At 38.3% G+C, this 20,540-nt stretch overlaps 2 protein-coding genes across 7 annotated transcripts in view; one reads left to right on the forward strand and one right to left on the reverse strand.

Moving 5' to 3' along the window:
• dnm2a (dynamin 2a) overlaps positions 1-14,158 on the forward strand; it is a 37,190-nt gene extending 23,032 nt beyond the window's left edge. For 5 of the 6 annotated variants that reach the window (XM_077559540.1, XM_077559539.1, XM_077559541.1 and 2 more), the window contains 6 exons: positions 1,787-1,896; positions 2,006-2,117; positions 4,386-4,550; positions 4,812-5,035; positions 5,946-6,212; positions 6,327-8,620. In XM_077559540.1, coding sequence (XP_077415666.1) covers positions 1,787-1,896; positions 2,006-2,117; positions 4,386-4,550; positions 4,812-5,035; positions 5,946-6,212; positions 6,327-6,399 — 951 coding nt within the window. In that variant the 3' untranslated portion in view covers positions 6,400-8,620. Of the gene's footprint in view, positions 1-1,786; positions 1,897-2,005; positions 2,118-4,385; positions 4,551-4,811; positions 5,036-5,945; positions 6,213-6,326; positions 8,621-12,647 lie in introns of those variants that run through there. The other variant, XM_077559542.1, reaches the window with a different exon arrangement.
• tnfsf14a (TNF superfamily member 14a) lies at positions 13,950-19,978 on the reverse strand. Its single transcript, XM_077559545.1, has 5 exons — positions 19,764-19,978; positions 18,329-18,362; positions 17,801-17,872; positions 17,584-17,652; positions 13,950-15,391 (listed from the first exon to the last, which is right to left on the reverse strand). The coding sequence occupies exons 1-5, from the start codon at positions 19,956-19,958 to the stop codon at positions 15,012-15,014; spliced, it is 750 nt and encodes a 249-aa protein (XP_077415671.1). The 5' UTR covers positions 19,959-19,978; the 3' UTR covers positions 13,950-15,011.
• Between the last annotated feature and the right edge of the window lie 562 nt (positions 19,979-20,540).

Below are 20,540 nucleotides of genomic sequence, written 5' to 3' on the forward strand. Positions count from 1 at the left end.
CGGGCTGAAGTGTCCCAGCCGGGATCCGACTTTGGAATTTGCAGGAAATCGTGCTGGGTTACGGGGGCCGAAGGGGGCGTGGGGGTTGTGACAGTGCGTGTGTGTGTGTGTGCGCCGGTGTGCAGCCTTAGTGTTTGCTCTGTGGGTCCAAAATCGTTGTGAGGGTCAGTTTGTCTACAGTCAGACATCGTGTATCATGTTAATGCAACAAATATGTTTTTTTTTAAGCCTTTGTGTTTGTATGTTGTGTGTCTTTGGGTGATGTAACGTTTGGGCTCACGCCACCCTGCAGACATAAATGCTTCCAGATGTTTCTTCTCACCAGTGAACGCTGGCACCCCATCCTCCCCCTCCACACTACTTCTTCATGCTCCTCCTTTTCTTCCTCCCCCACCACCAACCACAGCTTTCCCTGATCGTGCGTTTTACACCAATTTGATGGTCTATTACACTGAAGAAATGGAAATGTTTTTTTCTACCTGTGTTGTTTGTGTACAATATCACAGACTGCGCTATATTTTCTCATGAAGTGCCTGAAGTGTGTTTATTTATTCAACTACAAAACCGTATCAGGCATCTATTATGGGTGTTCCTTGGGAAGTGGAGGCTTTATTTTAAAAATAAAGCAAAATTGTGATATCGATTAACTCATTCACTGCCATTGATGTAAAAAAATCATTTAAACTATTTCTATTTAGCATTTTTTTCTACTTTTGTTAACAAGAGTATAAAAACCTAGATTTTTTCATTGTACATTTAGAACAGATATAAAATTTGTGATTAATCGTGAGTTAACAATTTCAGTTATGCGATTAATTACGAGTAAAAAATTTAATCCCCTGACTCCCCTAATTTTTAATAATCATCTAGTCAGGCAATTACATTTTATTGTTGTAATTAATCGCATGACTTCACTCGTTAACTCATGATTAATCACAAATTTTCTGTTCTAAATGTACATTTTCATACTCTTGTTAACAAAAGTGGATTTTTTTTTAAACTAATAGAAATGGTTCAAATTAATTTTTGACGTTTATAGCCGTCTATGGCAGAGAATGAGTTAATTTATAATATCCATTCTTCACTCTCCAATCCAGCAAAAAACAGCCCCCCAGTCCATCCATTTTCTTTTCCTCATTTGGGTCACGGGTGAGCTGGAGCATAAACCCATTTGATTTTGGGCAGAAGGCAGACTACACCCTGGAGTGGTCGCCAGCAAGCCGCAGGTCAAATATATAAATAAACATTCACAGTCAATGAAGAGTCTTCAGTCAGCCGAACATGCATGTTTTTAGAATGTGGGAAGAAGTGGCGTAGGCACACACACAAGCACAACGAAAACATGTACACAGCAATGCCTGAGCTGAGGTTCGAACACATAACTTCTCGACTGTGTGGCACACATGCTAACCACGAGAGCAGCCTTCTGTCCTCAGCAAAAAACATGAACCTCCAGGATTGTTTTTCTGATGAAAATGTCATGCTTTTTGTTGGCTAGACATGTTATTTTTTAATTAAATGATTTCTATCAAACAAATGTTTCTAAACACTTTTGTCCAAAAATGCTCTTTAAACTCCACCCTAAAGTTCTGCTTTACAAATGCTTTATCTGCTATGTTGGGGCTTATCAAATGTCTTAGTTCTAGTTGTCAGTGGCACCACCTATTATTTTTCCCCCCCATTCGGGAAAAGACGAGACTTCTATTCGGGTAGTATCATCTTTCTAGGTGTCAAATTTAAAATGATGTTTGATGTTCCCTCTTTGCACTTGTGTGTCCCCTGGCAGGAAAAGGAGAAGAAGTACATGCTGCCCCTGGATAATCTGAAAATCAGAGACGTGGAGAAAGGCTTTATGTCCACCAAGCACATTTTTGCAATCTTCAACACGGAGCAGAGGTCAGTGGCGCTCTTATCTTGCCACCTGCTCACCTACCTACATGAAGACACGTGCACATTGATCTGCATCATTTATAGTGGTGTGCTAATATTCCGTTTGTGTGCGCAGGAACGTGTACAAGGATTTACGGCAAGTAGAGTTGGCGTGTGACTCTCAGGAGGATGTGGACAGCTGGAAAGCGTCCTTCCTCAGGGCCGGTGTTTACCCGGAGAAGGACCAGGTTAGAGCAGTTCTACAACACCACAAACCACAATAGTAAATAAATTGTTCATTAAAAAGGTTTCAACTTGGGATGCATTGAATTTTCAGCCACAGAAAATATTATAAATATAAAATATAATAAATATTAAAAAACTGTCGTTTTCGGCATTCGGCTGATGTAAAATTAACGCTGAAAGAATACGGCCGAAATAGGATGTTGTGGTGACGCAAGCAAACAAGTATCTGTTTGAATTAAACGCCAAACGCGGAGGTAAGTATCTGCCACTGCCTCGCTACTTGCTGGTGTTTCACCGTGTAGCAGCTTCATTGCACACACCAGAGAAAAAGAGGTAAACTACTGTACAGCATTTCAGTGGGTCGAAAAAACAGTTCTGCCGAGTTTGCACAACAGGTCAGCCACTCAGTGGCCAGTGAAAAGCGCATCCACTTTTTTACTGGCATTCCAGTGGCCGTGCTAAATACTTTTGCTAGTGCTAGCAGTTCAACCGTTTTAAACAAGTAAACACCACTATCTCTGGGTGACTACAGACCTGTACAGGACTCTGTGTGTGACTTTGTAGTCCGTCCCCGAAGCTGGTGCGAAGAAATGTATTTTTAAACTTTGGTGAATTAGCGTATTGTAAGTGTGCCGCACCGTGTCCCGCTCCAAATACAAACGCGTCATCCGCACCGCACTGCCCGCCCGTGCGAACTACATTGACTGTAAAGTGCAGTCGCACCACCAGAAAAGGCTCACCCCTCGTTTGGTGTTTAACTCATTTGCTCCCCCAAACATATAAATATGTTCTATTTTAAATGTATTTAGTGCCCCAAAGACGTATTTATACGTTTTTAATGTTGTTGTTTTTTATGCTAGAGCAGCCTCTCAACTGCAAAGAACAGTTGAAGAAATAGTAGTTATTACACAAACGTCCAGCAGGTGGCAGAGTATAAGAGATCAACCTGGGCCATGTTGCAAAAAAGCTCTTTTACTCACATTTCTAGATAGATTTGTGAATACTGATGAAATGTTGCTATATTCTAATATTAATCGCAAAACGGAAACAGATAGAAATGTACTTTTTTCCTGATGAAAGTCTAGATGAAACACTCTAATCTTTCTTTTGGTAGATTTCATAGATTTCATGTTTTTATAGCAATAGAACACAATATTCTGTGGGCTTTGCAAAATTAGTCAAAATCCAGAAAAACAGCCGGGAGCGAAAGGGATTGCTTCAGTGAAAATGGCTGGGAGTGAATGAGTTAATGTAGCATTAGCCAACATTTCTGTGGTGTGGATGCATTTCAATTCATATTTTGCTTTGTTAGAATGCCAGTGCTAAATAAATATTTTATAAATAATAAATTCAATGAAAATAAAAATTTGCGTATTTTTTTTTCGCCGTTTAGGTTTTCAGCCAAGCATTTCTTATTTTCGGTTTTTGGTTTCGGCCCAAAATGTTCATTTGGTGCATCCCTAGTTTCAATACCTCTGGTCTATTTAAAGTGGAAGTCAACCTTCTTGACAATAATATGTTATATGTGACCTCACTAGTCTAAACATGGCATTCTGATTAATATTACATTTGTGGAATCTTAAGTTATTCAGCAAAATCCAGCCGTTTTTATCCATCTCAGGGTACGGCCATTTTGCCACTTGCTGTTGACTGAAGATGACATCAATGTTGCTCAGGGCCTAGGCAATGACCAATCACAGCTCACCTGTTTTCTGAAGCAGAGCTGTGATTGGCTGTTACCTGAAACCTGATTAACATTGATGTCATCTTCTGTCGACAGCAGGTGGCTAAATTACCGCCCCCTGAGATGGATGAAAACGGCTGGATTTTGCTCATATTCCACTAGCGCAATATTGACCAGAATACAATATTTAGACTGGTGGGGCTGCATAGAACATATTGTCAAAAAAAATGGGTTGACTTCCCCTTAAAATTAAATGTATTTGTCTAATTCCACTTGTAATCAAGTGTACATGAATTTACCATGAATCTCCCACAAAGCACGTCAATTTTGTGATCCGATAGTTAATCCCACCAATGACCAAAAGAGAAAAAATTCACATTTTTGTAGTCTGCTTGAATTGAATATTTCTGATGAAAGCAAAGTCAGTATTAAGACCGTTGAAATAAAAACAAATGTTCATCCGTCTTAGTCCGTCATTTAGCCGTTGTTTTAAACTTTGGCCCTGTGATGTGACACCCTGGGAGTAGATGATGTCGGGGTACCTAATGAAGTGGCCCATTCTGTTGATGCTGTGTGGTCTCGTCAGACGGAGAATGAGGAGGCAGCCCCGGCGGACACATTCTCCATGGACCCTCAGCTGGAGCGGCAGGTGGAAACCATCCGCAACCTGGTGGATTCCTACATCGGCATCATCAACAAATCCATCCGGGACCTGGTGCCCAAGACCATCATGCACCTCATGATCAACAGCGTGAGTTCAGGAAGCTTTAATGAGCTCCTGGCAATATAATCAGAATCTATATTGTCCTACCGCTCAAGGAATTTGTCTCCAATAGCTTGTATGACAGCAAAAAATAATAAATAAATTCTGTAACAAAATATTGTACATTAGGACACGTTCACAAATGTGCAAATTAAGTCAGTAATATAACATGTCCATATATCTACATTTAATATGTGTGTGTTTGTCAGCATATGATGGGGCTGTATTTTGTTGATTCCTCACTTCCAGGCGAAAGACTTCATCCACTCTGAGCTGCTGGCCTACCTCTACTCGTCGGCCGACCAGAACAGCCTGATGGAGGAGTCGGCCGACCAGGCGCAGCGCAGGGATGAAATGCTGCGCATGTACCACGCCCTCAAGGAGGCGCTGCACATCATTGGAGACATCACCACCAGCACCATCAGCACCCCAATGCCCCCGCCTGTAAATAACACCTGGATACAAGAAGCCAGGTGAGACACTGCATCATGCCCAATAAACATGTTTGTGATGGCTGTAATGTCATAAAATCCTACACAAGCATACATACAATCTAACCTGACAAGATGTATGCATCTGAACATGGACTGACGCATGTTCAATTTAAACAACAAACAAGCAAGTGTCAAGTAAATAAGAGACCTTTTATCATATTTGCTGTTTATGAATAAACATGTTTTCTTTAAAATAGTCATTCTTAGCCATCATGCTATCTTTAATCATCAAAATCACAGTATATAGGAACTAAAAAGCCCCCAAACTAAAATTTCTTTATGAACAAAATCTATGTTTGTGCTTGAAAAAAAAACAATAACCAGTAAACAGGATATTTTGTAAATGTTATTAAATGGGAAAATCCTATAATTCCTTAAAAATATTGTCCACATGATTGAGAAAAATGTATACAGGAAGTTTTTTGATTGAATCTATAATAAAATAAAGGGGCAGTGGGTTTATAATTTGGAAAAAGCTGTTAAAAAAGTGGCCTTTTAAATTTTACATTTCCGATAAGTATTTTTGCAAAAATCCAGGTGGATATCTGAAAAGTCATAGACAGACATCAGAATTAAAAAAAGAAATTCCATTACACAATTGTTTTTAAAAATCCTGGTTGTTGTGTGTTATGAAAAAATGCTTACTAATTATTGTTTGAAATATTTTTCTATATCCATTTATTTTTGGTAATTAAAAAAAAAATCCTGGTTATTGAATAAAATCGGGGAACATTTTAAGAATTTCTGTTTACATTTTTTTGTTTTTAAATCCAGTTTGTATAAAAAAACAAAAACAAATTTTGGGGGGAAAAATGTTGGTAACATGTATCCATGAAAATATCCTTGATTGAGTATCAGACAATTTGACTTCCTCCTGTCTTCCTTCCAGCCCAACCCCTCAGCGTAGGCCGCCCCCGTCAGCAGCTCCGCCCCCGAACCGCCCGCCGACCGTCCGAGGGCCAACGCCCGGACCCCCCATGAACCCTTCCCCAGTATTTGGCGCTGCTCCACTCAACCCGTCTTCTGGCTTTGGCGCCCCTCCCATCCCCTCTCGGCCCGGCCCGACGCCCGTGGCCTTCAACAGCTTCCAGGACCCCTTCAGCGCGCCCCCGCAGATCCCCAACCGGCCCGCGCGCATCCCGCCCGGCGTTCCCAGGTATGACACCCGTAACATGTCACGCCCCACCTTCAACTCTTCCTCTCTTTCTTCTGTCTCTGTCGGGATGTTTTGGTTTCACTGCGTGTTCTCCATTTTCTCTCCACACTGCAGCCGAAGACCCCCTGGTGCTCCCACTCACCGGCCCACCATTATCCGCCCTGCCGAGCCCTCCCTGCTAGACTAGAACCTGTGGGCCGAACCCACCTTAGTTCTCATCTCTCTGTGTGTATGTGTGTGATGGGGGAGGTGGTGATGTGTAGGATGCATTTTCAGTGAACAAACTGAAAAGCTCACTTTTATGATGGAGTCACATCCTCGCAGTTGCTCATTTGTCCCTTTAACTACCTGCTCGACCAATCAGCAGAGAGCATTAAGTAAACGAATGAACAGTTTAATAGGCCGTCTTGTTAAAGGAGTGATTTCACATTCATAACACTACTTGTTATTGATGAACTCAAATAAAGGTGGCACACATGAGGGGGCAAAAGAAGGAACTCACCTCCATAATATTTCATATTGCCTGCCATCGTTTGGTGCCTTGAGATACAAGTGGCCTGACATTGCAGTCGCTAGGCTGTTGTGATTTTTCGGGGGGACTTTTTGGGGGGAATTTGAGATACCAGCGCTACTCAACTCACTTCTCAAACGGATCATCGATTGTTCAAAACATAGACATCAATCTGTTTAATGACACCCCCCACTTGAAGTTTGATGTCAAAGTAAGTGTTAATATAATCTCCCCCTTCCCCCCAATATTTACTATTTGATTTTTGATCAAATAAAAACATTTGAAGGGGTAATTGTGTGGATTAAAGATAAATGTTTGGGTCAACCTACAATATGAAAAAAGTTGAAAGACATTCAAATAGAATCATGTGTAACAATGCAAAACGCCAGGCTAACAAATAGTATAACTATAATGGTGCAAGTAATCTTTTAAGCAAAGGATATTTGTACACAAACAGTGCATCAACACATGTAGACAGACAATATGATATATGTTCTTTATCCTATGCAAAAAGTGACTTATAACTGCAGCATACCAAGTCACAGAAGTTGTGAAAGTCTTCTTTGTCTGTCTTGTTAAATTAATCTTAGTGATGTATTGGTACCCAGTGGGCCAAGTTGCGCACACCAGGAGTTGAAATAAATGAATCATGACAAACTGTTGAATTGAAATGTTACTATATTGTATAATTTTTTTATTAAAATATTATAGAGTGCTATCATCCTTATTTAAAAAAAAACAATGATTTTGGGGGGTTTGTTTAGGGGAAGCTGGACCGGGTTAATTCATCCATTGGTTTCAATGGAGGACTATTTGAAAAATGAGCGTGATCACTGAACAAATTAAACTTGTATCTCAAGGCACCACTATACTCAATTGAGTGTCCCCAAAAGTGACATCTCAACCATTTGATAGTCTTATATTTTAAAAATTGGCTTTTGCCCTATACAAATATGAAATGCAAACCTTTTCTATTGGTTGTTAAAGCGTAATAACATATTCCTATTCTACAACACACACTTGTAGAATATAGCCAACACTTCATCTCATTCACTTGAATTGGAAATGAGCATGTCTGCCCTTTTTTTCCAGGAGTAAAACAACGGCTAAATCTAGCTTCCGTAGCCCGTAAAGGCCCCTCAGTGGCCGTGTGCACTTTCTCCCCGGAATCCATCGTGCTTTTTGACTTTATATTCACCTCTATGCATTAAGACTCTTGTAAATAGCCCGAGTGGGGAGGTAGCACTTGTACATCTCACTGTGTCGACACACTTAAGATTTCTAATGGGAGAGTGGGAAGCATTAACGGCCGCCTTGTGTGTCATGCGACTAACTCTTATTTATAACCTGTTCGGTTGTTGCTTTGGTTTGCTTGCTTTAAAAATTCAGGGTTTCCCAAACCGGTTGAGTCCTCCCATTGTGTATTAGCATGTACTGTACATAAACGACTAATAAAGAACACAAAACGGCTGACTGCAGACCACTGAAATGTCATGTTTACCTTTGACAATCGGCCAGCCGAAAAACTGAAGCGTTTGGGAAGCCCTGCTTTATTGAATGAGAAGGCGAGAGAGGGATTGTGGGGCTTCTTGTTTTCAATGGTGGTGGTCATTTTGCTGTTTTGAAGGCATATCTTGTCCGCGGAACATCTTTTCATTACAATTACTGGCCTGCCCTTGAGTGATGTCGTCTTATTATTAAATGATTAAATTACATTTCGTACAAGGTCTGCACATAGAAAATAAAAAGGGACATACACACCTTGAATTCATCTAACATGTTAAATTCAATTATTCAGTTTAATGATATTGATATGCTAAGCAATTATGTTGTTTTTATATGCAGCTCAGAAAAAAAATGGACTGCCACAACAAATAAAAGAGGACTTAAAAATGAATCGGCTTGAATTTTGCTTTTCACCAATCAGTTCCAAAACGTTTTCTTTTTCTTTCTTTTTTACACCAAGTACTACCTATAAAAATGTATTTGGCTTTGCAAGTACCACTATCATGTAGCATAGTAAGCCTAAATGTTTTCATCTTAAAGTTATTAACAAGACAAAGACAGTCTTGGAAGAGTAACATTTTGAGAAAGACTTGAAATTATACGTAGTTCTAATATTTGGAGTGGAAAAAAGCAAAATGAACTTAGAGTAAAGTTGGAAGTTTTACAGGAATGAAGTTGAAATATTACGAGAAAAAAATATCAGAGACTTAAGTCAGATAACTACAAACCCAATTCCCAAAAAGTTGGGACACCATACAAATTGTGAATAAAAACTGAAGGCAATTATGTGAAAAGTGCCAAATTTCCATATTTTGTTCAGAATAGAACATAGATGACAGGTCAAAAGTTTAAACTGAGAAAATGTATCATTTTAAGGGAAAAATATGTTGATTGTAAATTTCATGGTGCCAACAAATCTAAAAAAAAGTTGGGACAGGTTGCAATAAGAGGCTAGAAAAGTCAATTGCACTAAAAAAAACAGCTGGAAGACCAGTTAGCACTAATGAGGTCCATTGGCAACTTGATTGGAGTATAAAAAGAGCTTCTCGGAGTGGCAGTGTCTCTCAGAAGCCAAGATGGGTAGAGAATCAACAATTCCTCCAATGTTGCGCAGAAAGATAGTGGAGAAATATCAGAAAGGTGTTTAACAGCCAACAATTGCAAAAGGACAACCCAAGTTGTTATCAGCACTCAGTTTGTAAGCCTGCGTCTGTGATGGTATAGGCTTGCATGAGTGCGTGTGGCATGGGCAGCTTCCACATCTGGAAAGGCATCGTCAATACAGAAAGGTAGATTGAGATTGGAGAACAACATATGCTCCCATCCAGGCATCCTCACTTTCAGAGAAGATCTTTTTCGCATTTCTCAACACGATCATGCCAGACCACATGCAGCATCATGGCTGCGTAGGAAAAGGATCCGGCTATTGAAATGGCCAGCCTGCAGTCCACTAATTTCACTTCTAGAGCACAATTGGCGCATCATAAAGGGGGAAGGTGCAACAAAGAAAGCCCAAGACAGTTGAACAGTTCGAAAGACGCGTGTTTTCGAGAATGGGACAGCATTCCTATTTCTAAACTTGAGAAACTTGTCTCCTCGAGCCCCAGAAGTTTGCAGACTTGTAAGAAGAAGAGGGGATGCCACACAGTGGTGAAAATGGCCTTGTCCCAACTCTTTTGAGATTTGTTGACAACATGGAATTTAAAATAAATCAGAATTAAATACAAATGTAGTAAAAAGTTAGATACTGTACAGCTGAACTGTACATAGGCAGTAATTCCGTCGCACTCCACTAGAGGGAGCCCACGTACTGGATTTGGTGAATCAGGTTGTCTCCATTTCTTTGCACCTCAATGAATATTTGAATACTAAGAATCATACTTAGCTGACCTTACAGCGGATGAAATAAGTATTGAGCACGTTACTATTTTTATGAGTAAATACATTTCTAAAGGTGCTATTGATATAAAATTTTCACCAGATGTTGGGAACACCAAATTCATCCATGCATGCAAAGAAAGCAGAACTAATAAGATCAAACATGTATTTGAGCATTGCACTCCGCCGCCATGGTCTGTACGCAAGACCCCATTGTTGAGGGAAAAAAGCATTACAAAGCTTGTTTAAAGTTTGCTGAACAACATTTGGACGAGCCAGTTAAATGCTGGGAGAATATCGTCTGGTCTGATGAATGCAAAATTAAACTGTTTGGATGACATAATGCACAGCACGTTTGGAGGAGAAATTGCACTGCACTGCAAGGATGAATGGAAAATGTGCCATGAGATTCTTAACAAAAAAATCTGCTGTCATATATGAAATTGATAAAAATGAAACGAGGGTGGACATATTAGCAGGATAATGATTCAAAACATACTGCCAAGGAAACTCGAAAAATAAATAAAGCTGCTAGAAATACCCAGGCAATCACCTGACTTGAACCCAATTGAAAATCTATGGGAAGAGCTGAAACTCCAGATCCACAAGAAAAGCCCACGGAATCTTCGAGATTTGAAGAGTGCTTGTTTGGAGGAATGAAAATCACACCATACAGGAGGCATCTTGAAGCTGTCATTGCAAACAAAGGCTTTTGTACAAAGTATTAAATAAGTAGCAATTGGTGTGTTTAATACATTTTCCCCGTGTCATTTTATATTATTCCACATAACTTATTTTCTAATCTTTTTTATACAGACGCTCCCCTACTTACGAACATTCGAGTTACGAACAACGGTACAGTACTACTTTATTTGCACGCAAAGATTACTTGAGCCGTTCCCAATATCTTGTAAAAAAAAAATATAAAAATCACGTCAAAAGCACCTTTGGAAATACATTTAGTGATAAAAATGATGACGTGTTCAATACTTGCTGTCTTCATGTGGTATCGAAATTATAGTAAATACCACACGTCGAGTAGAAAATTGCACGTGAACGCCCCCCTCATGTTGTATTTTCTACTGGACAACTGGGAATTTATTTTGATAACCGAGTTTCCGAGTTGAGAGAACTATTCAAGTTTCAACATGGCGGCCAGCGCCTAGGGATTTGTGAATGGAAATAAATATTAACACTTATCAGGGCGTTAAAGTCCGCTATCACAGCAGGTTGTTTCATAATCTACGCAATTGCGTTGCATACACAATTTTGCTATAACAACAAAATCACATGAACATAACTCGGTCGTAATTAGGAGTTTCCGAGTGATAATGTCCATATTTCCCATTGCACATGAAGGCAATTTCAGCCGCTGCATGCATGCCTTACTGGCTGTGTGATTGGTTGAAGACGAGGAAGTGAGCGATGACAACTAACTTAAGTGTCAAAAGTAAGGAATACAATGCAAACAAACCACACAGCCCTTTGTCGAATTTTTCACCTGTAGTGTTTTGTGGACTGATTTAAAAATAATAATAATAATAATAATTTGCTGGCCATAGAAAACTAGTTGTGACATCCCCACTTCCTGACAAGATGACCTAGAAATGGAAAATAGGGAGCATGCGCCACAAGTTGGCATCGTCACCGAGTTGTGCCCGTACATCGTTGTACAGCCAAAACAAGATGGTGTTGTTTTTTGTCGTTAAGTGTCTGTCAATAAAAAAGGTTGTGTACAATAAAGGTCGGGATCCTTTCTGGTGCTTTGGTGTGTCCTCTTCCTTTCCTCATCTTTCATCTGTTAGCCTAACAGCAGAGTTGCCTCCGTCATTTTATCGGAAAACAAACAAAGGAACACAACAAATTCAAACATTTGCCTCCACTCAACCTTTGTCAAGAAAAGTCACAATTGTAAGCAGACACATTATTTTGTGATAGTCAGTTAAAAATGACATGGGCAATTATGCTGTTAGGCTCATGCTACTATACAATCTACTCCTCGGTAGTTTGTTACTCACTGGTCACAACATTAGGTACACCTGCACAATCTAATCCACACCTCTGATATAATTTTCAGTTGACAGCAAGTGGCAAAAATGGGTGGATTCTTCTGCTTAATTCATATTCTACAAATGTAATATTCGTGATCAATGATCAGCAAATTAATACTTAGTAGCCAACAAGACCACATGCACTCCAGGGGTGACAATAATTATGGAGGGCACTGCATACATTTTCATTGTCCAAATAATTTCAAAATATACATTTCCAAAATGTTCATACTTTATTTAATATGATTTTATTGGTCACATTCCCCCCAAATGACCGACATTGGTACTTTATTTCCTGCATGCCAGTGCTTTATTGAAAGATGTGTATTAATTTTTTTTGTATAACTCTTCTTGAACGTTATTAGATTGTGCAGCTGTAATGATATTGTGCTCATTTGGAGAAGGAATCCATCTTGACGATAAGATAAGATAAAGGTCAATGCCAGTGTGTGTGCAGAGATTAATGGTGGCTGATTGTTGTCGAAACAGGCGTCCTGCTCCACGACGGAATCTGTGGTGACCTTGGCTGACCTTGGTCCAAAATGAAAGGAGGAGGAAGCACGCTCCAAAACCAATTGCTGTTCTTACGCTGCCAATAAAACACATGCATTTGACAGAACGTGATATGAATGCCTACATGAAGTAAAAAGTCTGCACACCCCTCCCTGTTTAAATTGCAGGTTTTTGTGAGACTGCTAAAGAATTTCCAAACTTTTTTCATGCATCAATGAGATTCTTCTGAAGCTGAGAAACCTAGCTTGTCCTCCCTCCAAAATATCACGAAAAGCCTACTAGATCACCTGAACCTACTCGGGGTTATTTTGAGCAACTTGAAATAGTGACTCACATTAAGCATGAGTTTGAACATGACTGGTTAGTTCTGAACATAGCCTTATCACAGTTACAACGGGGTGTGTACACTTGCGCAATCACATTATTTCAGTTTATTTTTATTGAGTTGTGCGGGTTATAAGTCACTATGGTGAAAAAGTTTTGCAACATTGGTCTCATTTTTTTGTACGACAAACACGGGGGTGTAGACTTTTTATATCCAATGTGCATAGAGTGGTGGGGAGATTAAAATCAAAAGAAGTACATGAAGAATGGTTGTATTCTTTATAAGATTTTGCAAAGTAGGATTAGTTGTATTACAAATGTGCCTTGTTAATGGACAATGGCACTTCATTGGCAAACAAATTCCTTCTATTATAACAATTGTTATTACACATTTAATTTGTACACGTAATTTATGCATGCATATAAGCATTTAACAATGCTTGTAAAATTGTCACAAAATGTTGCATCTAGTCATGTCATATGTTCATGCTTTTTTTTCTTTTTCTTTAACCCCCCGCTAAAATTGTTTAATAATAATGTATTTATTCTTAATTAAACGTGACTCGTAATTTTACTTAATTTTCCTAAAATTGTGACTCCCCCCACCCCCCCTCATACTGTTACTGCTCGTCCATTCTCTGGACTGCTTATTCTCACTCAGGGTTACGTAACCTTGGCAAATAGATCACAGTTTTCTTTTATGATTCGAAAGCTTGTGGCGTACCAAATAGTGATGCATGTTTTTTTAGCACTTTTTTTTTTTATTGTTGTCCAACAAAAGGCAAGAATCTCCATATTTTATATTTTTAATTTCAATGTAAAAAAAAAAAAAAGCATTTTCTTTGTGTTTTTAAAATAAATGACATATATAAATGACAATTTTTTTTTTTTATTAAATCAGAAAACTTACAAAACATTCCTGGTGCTTTGGATACAATGGAGACATCCGACAGAAACACTGCATATATTTTTAATTCAAGTTTCACAGTCTGAATATGTGAAAACAACAAAAAAGATAAACATCAGCCCTGTATATATATATATTTAAAGTTTTGAATGGATGGGGGATTTCTCTGGTTTTTATTCAACTATTACATCTACACAATTTGTTTGGCTTGATCTTGTAAATTATGAAAGAAATATTAAATATGTTGTGCATGATGTTTACGCTCCAAAAGATTTCAGAAATTTGAAGTATAGTACAGTGGTACCAAGTTGTCTTACACGTTTCCCATCTGAAAAGAGTTTTTAAAAAAAATATTATTTTTATTATTATTGCTTTTTGTTGTAAGAAAGAAAAAAAAAAGGAAGAAAAAAGTGAGCTTCTAGCAAGCCGCCACAGCAGGCCACAACAACAAGGTTACCTTGCTGTGAAAGGGAAAGTATTTGTGTTTAGCACTCACGTTCTCCGTTTTTGGTGCAGGTACTTAGCCAAAATTATTTTTCCGAAGAAGGTGAATCTGAGAATAAAAATCGGATGACGTCCAATCAATTCAAGCTTAAAATCATGGAAAAACATGAGTTGGATGTGCTTGGCCAAGCAAGTACGTCTTCTTCTTATCTTCACATTACAATTTTACTGACTAATAAATTACGTCTTTTTTTTTTTTTAATGGTATTTTTTTTTCATATATATATATATATATTTTTGTCAATAATTGTACATATGTCATCTTCAGTCAACAGCAAGTTGGCAAAATGGCCGCCCCCTGAGATATACAGAGTTATACAAAAAGTATTATTATGGTTCAAATCGGCTGAATTTTGCTGCTTAACTCATATTCAACAAACACAAAATTAATCAGAATACCGTGTTTAGACTAGGGTGGGGTGGGGGACCTAAGCCCCGCCTAGAAGATCAAAAATCTTGGGAGTTTGATGCCCCCACCCCACATTGCAATTAGACGCCACAAGATGTCGCCAAAGCAGTATTTGTATATTAAACATGCACAATGAGGCGAAAAGGTGCCAAAAATTTGAATGGCAGCGTCTAAAATAAGCAAAACACACCGCCACTTATATCATAAATGCACCGAAGACGTTCTCGTCAGGTAAGACGTGCACAATTTTGGAGGTGTCGCTGACTTTGGCGAACAGAGCGTCGTGTTTGTCCAGGTGAAAGACCCCGCCCAGGAAAGTGTTGTGATTGTCTTTGCTGTTTGCTGCGGAGGAATATTTTCTGGCCTGCAGGAGGGGGAAGGCTGTGGGGTGCCTGCGAGTGCGCCTCATAACCATGTGGTGGAAGTCACCGGCGTTGTGAAAGGACAATTTGGAGTAGACAAAGTAGAAGCCTTCCTGGCGGATCAGCAGATTTCCATCCTCGTAGTCTATGCCACGGAGGAGGGGCTCAAAAATAAGGCTCCAGCCTAATTTGCTTTTGCTGATAGCTTTGCCTCCTGCGGACAGTCAATACACCAACCATCAATACTCTATGTATGACTTTTCTTTGAACATTAACACTGACCCACAAATCTCTACACATTTTTTTTTTTAGAGAAGAAAGACGTTTTTGGATATTTTAAATGAAATTTCAGGATGACCCTGAAATGCATTAGAGGTGAAAACTTAATTTAAAGTTCTGGACCATCTAAAATGCAAATGTCCAAACATTCAATGATTCAATGTTCTTTTTGCGTGACTTCCTGTTCTCTAACAAGGAACTTTTTTCCACAGCCCAACATCACAAACTTTTTCACACCAAACTGGATATTTGTTTACGTTGCTGTAACCCATGAAAGAGGCTAATTATTTGTCCTCTTTTGCGTGTTCCAAAAACTTGAAGACAGATTTCTTGTAAGAAAAACCCCCTTGCAAGGATGATTTATTAAACAGAGAATTCTCCGGTCACAGCAATACTGAACATCACGTATGAGGTGGAATTTCAGAGTGCCCATGTGCCCCCTCCCTTGGGAGAGAGGGCATTTTATAGTATCGAGTTTGGAAAGTAAAACGCCCCTTCTCCTCCTACCAAGAATGAGTAGAACAGATTGGTTCTCACACAATATGTTACATAATATTATTTTCGTACACAGACTGCACCTGTGTTCATTCTTAGACAAAATATACTCTCAGGGTACCTCTCGTACTTCTTCCCATAACAAAATCTCACAAACAAGTTGAAATCGACAGCTCCTAATGTAGTATAGTTGTAGGAGTGCGCGCTCTCTCTCTCGAACAGAATGTGTTTTCGCACAGAACACTGAGAAGGAACTTCTAGACCAAACAATGTGTACCAGCTTAGGTTAAGGTCAAATTATACTGAGTTCAACACTATTTTACCTACTTCACATCTATAAAACATTTCAACATGGTTAATATATGAAATAAAGAATTAAAAATGTTAATAATGTCTAACACCCACCAGACAGGTTGTGGATTTTCTCAGTCACACTACAGGAGTGGCCGTCAATTTTTCAATTTACCGAAGTGCTTGCGGATTTTTGCCCATGTTTTTACATGATAATTGTCATGTTTTAACATGATAAATATTATGTTAAAACATGAAACTTATAATGTAAAAACCTGAAATTTACTATGTAAAAACGTGAAAATTATGTAAAAACGTGAAACTTATCACGTAAAAACATGAAAAATTGCTTTGAAGCAGTAGAAGCAGAGGAATGCCGCGTCTGCAGAATGGATAACGCAGTTCATTTAAACAATTTGATTAAGTTCTATTTCATGCTTGGTTTAAGACATGGTGAGATTTTACAATTGCTAAGCACAGTTGATGGCGTTAATAAATATGCGATGCATACTCTCCGACGGAATTTAAAGTGCTTGGGACTGTACAGGAGGAAGAATCAGTCGGACCCGCTGGAGGTAGAGTCGTTTATCCTGGATCAGCCGGAGGAGCACGGACGGCTCATCATGAGTCAAAGTTTTTAGACCCCCGTGGTGTTGAGCAAAGGCGGAGAAATCGCCTGATCCGACGTGTTAACCCTGGGCCTAATTTTATGTGGCATGTCGACTCGTACGACAAATTAAAGCCTTTCGGTATTTGCATCAACGATAATTTTACATGATAATTTTCACGTTATGTCATGATAAGTTTCCTGTTTTAACATCATATTTATCATGTTAAAACGTGAAATGATCATGTCAAAACATGGCTCTTGTTTTTTTCTTTTTCTTGGTGTGGCAGCAGTACACTTCCGTAATATATGGTGGGGTAACCACAATAAAATAAATGAATGTATTTAAATTACAATTAAAGTAGTAAAAATCTATTTCTGAAATGAATTAAGTAACAAATGCATCATACTTTTCTTTAAACACAAGATAGGTTGGGGTCAACAAAACATATGTCACAGAAAATTACACGTTCAGTTAATTAATAAAAAATGCATTATGTTTCAAAAATTTCAAGATAGCCAAGATAGTAATGAAAATAAATGATTTAATCTCCGAGTGCTTCAAATGAGGCGTTATTTTCTTTTTCAACCAACATTTCAACCCGGTTCTTTTGTTGGATCCATCTTGTGTGCATTTAATATTTCAGTCGAGTTAGTCACAGTCTGCAGTTTTTGCTTTTATTGCAACCTCATGTTTGCTTGCATTCGTTGAAATAAAAAATAGTCACACTCACTTATCAGGCGTGCGACTGGTTTGGAAAGAGGGGTATGAGGCGTGCAAGTGTGAGGAGATGCATTCTTTTCTGTTAGCGGGTGAGGAAGAAAAAAAGTTATTTATAGTGGATAGAAAAAGTCTATACACCCACCCCTGTTTGAACGCCAGGTGTGTGTGATATCATAAAAAAATAAATAAACACTTTCTTTTGATGTAGTAGCACTTGTCAGACTCACCCATTGGCCGTGTGTGTGGTTTGGAAAGAGGGTTGTGATGAGTGGAAAGATGAGGAGGAGATTCACTTTTTTCTATTGGTTGGAGGAGGAAAAAGGTTGACATCATTTCCAGATATAATAAGTCTACACACCCCTGTCTGACTACTAGCTATTTGTGATATGAAAATAAGACAAAAAAGGTCAATCTTTAGGCGGAGAGAAAGCTCTGCCTAATGTGACATTGAGTGACTCCATTAACAAAAAAAAAAAGGTTGACATCATTTCCAGATATAATAAGTCTACACACCCCTGTCTGACTACTAGCTATTTGTGATATGAAAATAAGACAAAAAAGGTAAATCTTTAGGCGGAGAGAAAGCTCTGCCTAATGTGACATTGAGTGACTCCATTAACAAAAAAAAAAATGTTATTGCATAAGTGGGCACACCTTCTAATAACTGGCAGTGGCAGTCTTCATAATTATCCAATCATATTCATTCAAATGCTTGCACTTGTTTTGTCATTGAATTTAAAGGTGTTGCGTCATACCTGCAGTCAACCTGGAGAACAATGTTGATGGTTTCTGCGATACAAAGTCAACATGTCAAACACATTTAGATGAGATGAAACACGCACTTTAGTCATACTTGATCGATGCTTGTGTGAGAAGAAAATGGGCCGTCCGGAAACAGGAACTCGACAACTTCCTTTCGCCACAGTCCCCCCGTGTACAGTTTGCTTTTTGCCACTGACAAGCAACGTCAACACCCCCAATAGGAAATGCTCACTCATTTTGCTCTTCATACACTATGAAAGTATAATGACACTGAGTGACAATAAGACCACAGGCCCAACTGAACCTTTGTAACCTCTGAAGAATTTGGAATCCCATGTAGTAACTTGAGTCAAAATGGCTGCCGCACGCCATGTGATTACTTTACACTAGTATATTGTTGTGATCAATGTAATAATGACGATTTGAGGGAATTTGTAAAGAAAAAAGAAATGAAGTACATTTGATGGTTAATCATTTAAATACATTTGAATGTCAATAATTTGGAGGGAAAAAAACATAAACGTAAATAATAAATAAAAACATTTCATAGTCACTAAATGTAAAAAATGGATGGATGGATAAGTGTAAACAGAATATTAAGAATAAATGTTGTTACATTTAATGGTGAATAAGTTTTGTTTTTATTAAATAAAATGTAAATAATTGGTAAGATGAATAGTTACGATAAAATAGATACAAATACATAATGATTAATAAGAATAAAAAAAGAAAAAAAGAAATGAAATTGTCTTAATGTTTAATAATTTCCATTAATTTATTTAATACTGAATAATTTTTTTTTTATATGTGTGTGTGTGTGTGTTTAATGGCAGTTTTTGTTAAGGAAAATGCATTAATCAAATGGTTAATGGTGAATTTGTAAAGAAAATGGAAACATACATTTAATGGTTTAAAAAGTTTTTAGATTAAAAAGGGTAACAGAATAAAATACATTTAATTTTAAATATATTGTAAAAAGGAATAATACACTTTTGATGTTAATGAAAAAAAAATAAAATAAAAAATATGTCATGGTAAATAATTGGTTAAAAAGGCAAATTACATTTAATGATGACTTAATTTTTAGTATATTTGTTTAACGGTAAATAAATGGTAACGCAAACATATATGATCTATATACAAACGTATAGGCCTATACAAATCATGAGTAATGAAATATATATAGTTTAAAAATTACGTTGACTTAATAACAAATAGATCATTCCTTTAGTTTTAAGAAATGAAAAAAATATATATATTTTTGGGTAGTAAAATCGAATTCATCCGCGGAACGTGTAATGAAAAATAGTTTAAAAATTACATTAATTTAATAGCAAATTTAATTTGTTTATTTTTAATAAAATCAAATTAATCCGCGGACCAGCCCATTGATGACTTGTGCGCAGGGGAAACCGATGGTCTCCTTACCTGTACGGACTGACTCGTATGCAGGTAGAAGATGAGCAGCGCCTCTACGACGAGCCCCATCAGAGCCACGCTTACCAGCACAAAGAGAAGCGTCTGAGCCAGCCCGCCGCACTGCCTGTCCCGGCCCGCTCGGGGGGGAAGCGGCGGGGCGCCGCCGTGTCTGTCCACCGTGTACACAGATGGTTGCTGCCTCATACTGTATCTGTACAGGAGCAAAACTCTTATGAGGATAAAAGTCAGTTGGGGTGGTTGAGAGGTGAGAAAATAAGCAAAAGGGTGGGCTTCTTTGTGGTTGTTCCAGCAACAAAAGTTGTGGCGGTAGTACATTACGTGCATGTGATTGTTTGCAGAGCTCTGACTTGATAGCCGCAAAGAATTACTCAACTGAATGTTCAAACATGATGCTACAGTGGCATCACCGGAATTTTTAGCCAGTACCATACATGTAATACGTACAGTTCAGTTGTATTGAACTTTTTAATGCAATGCATTTCATCTTTTAGAATTGTTTCCATTCAAACAGTTCTCCAGCTGGAACTGGGGCCTCAGACAAGGTGGAGGGATTAGGAACAATTCAAAATGTCAGGAAAAGCTTACTAGAACATCTGAACTTTATTTGGAATTCAGAGGCACTTTAAGTGGTGGCATGTGTGTGCCGAATCCCACTTAACACAAGTTGTTCAGCTGCAGCTGGGGCATTAGTCAAGGTGGAGGGAATTATGAACAGTGTAAAATGTCAGAAAAAGCCTACTAGAACATCTGAAATGAATCAGAAGA

Source organism: Vanacampus margaritifer, chromosome 2 (genome assembly GCF_051991255.1).
Source record: "Vanacampus margaritifer isolate UIUO_Vmar chromosome 2, RoL_Vmar_1.0, whole genome shotgun sequence".
In the NCBI taxonomy this organism is placed as follows: Eukaryota; Metazoa; Chordata; class Actinopteri; order Syngnathiformes; family Syngnathidae; genus Vanacampus; species Vanacampus margaritifer.

Excerpts from the sequence above, each read along its gene's own strand:
- tnfsf14a (XM_077559545.1), bottom strand. The coding sequence starts at position 19,958 with ATGAGGCAGCAACCATCTGTGTACACGGTGGACAGACACGGCGGCGCC. Across the intron at positions 17,873-18,328 it reads GTTCTCCAGGTTGACTGCAG|AAAAAAGTGAATCTCCTCCT; the intron begins GTATGACGCAAC and ends TCCAACCAATAG. Across the intron at positions 15,392-17,583 it reads ACCAGTCGCACGCCTGATAA|GAGGCAAAGCTATCAGCAAA; the intron begins GTGAGTGTGACT and ends GACTGTCCGCAG.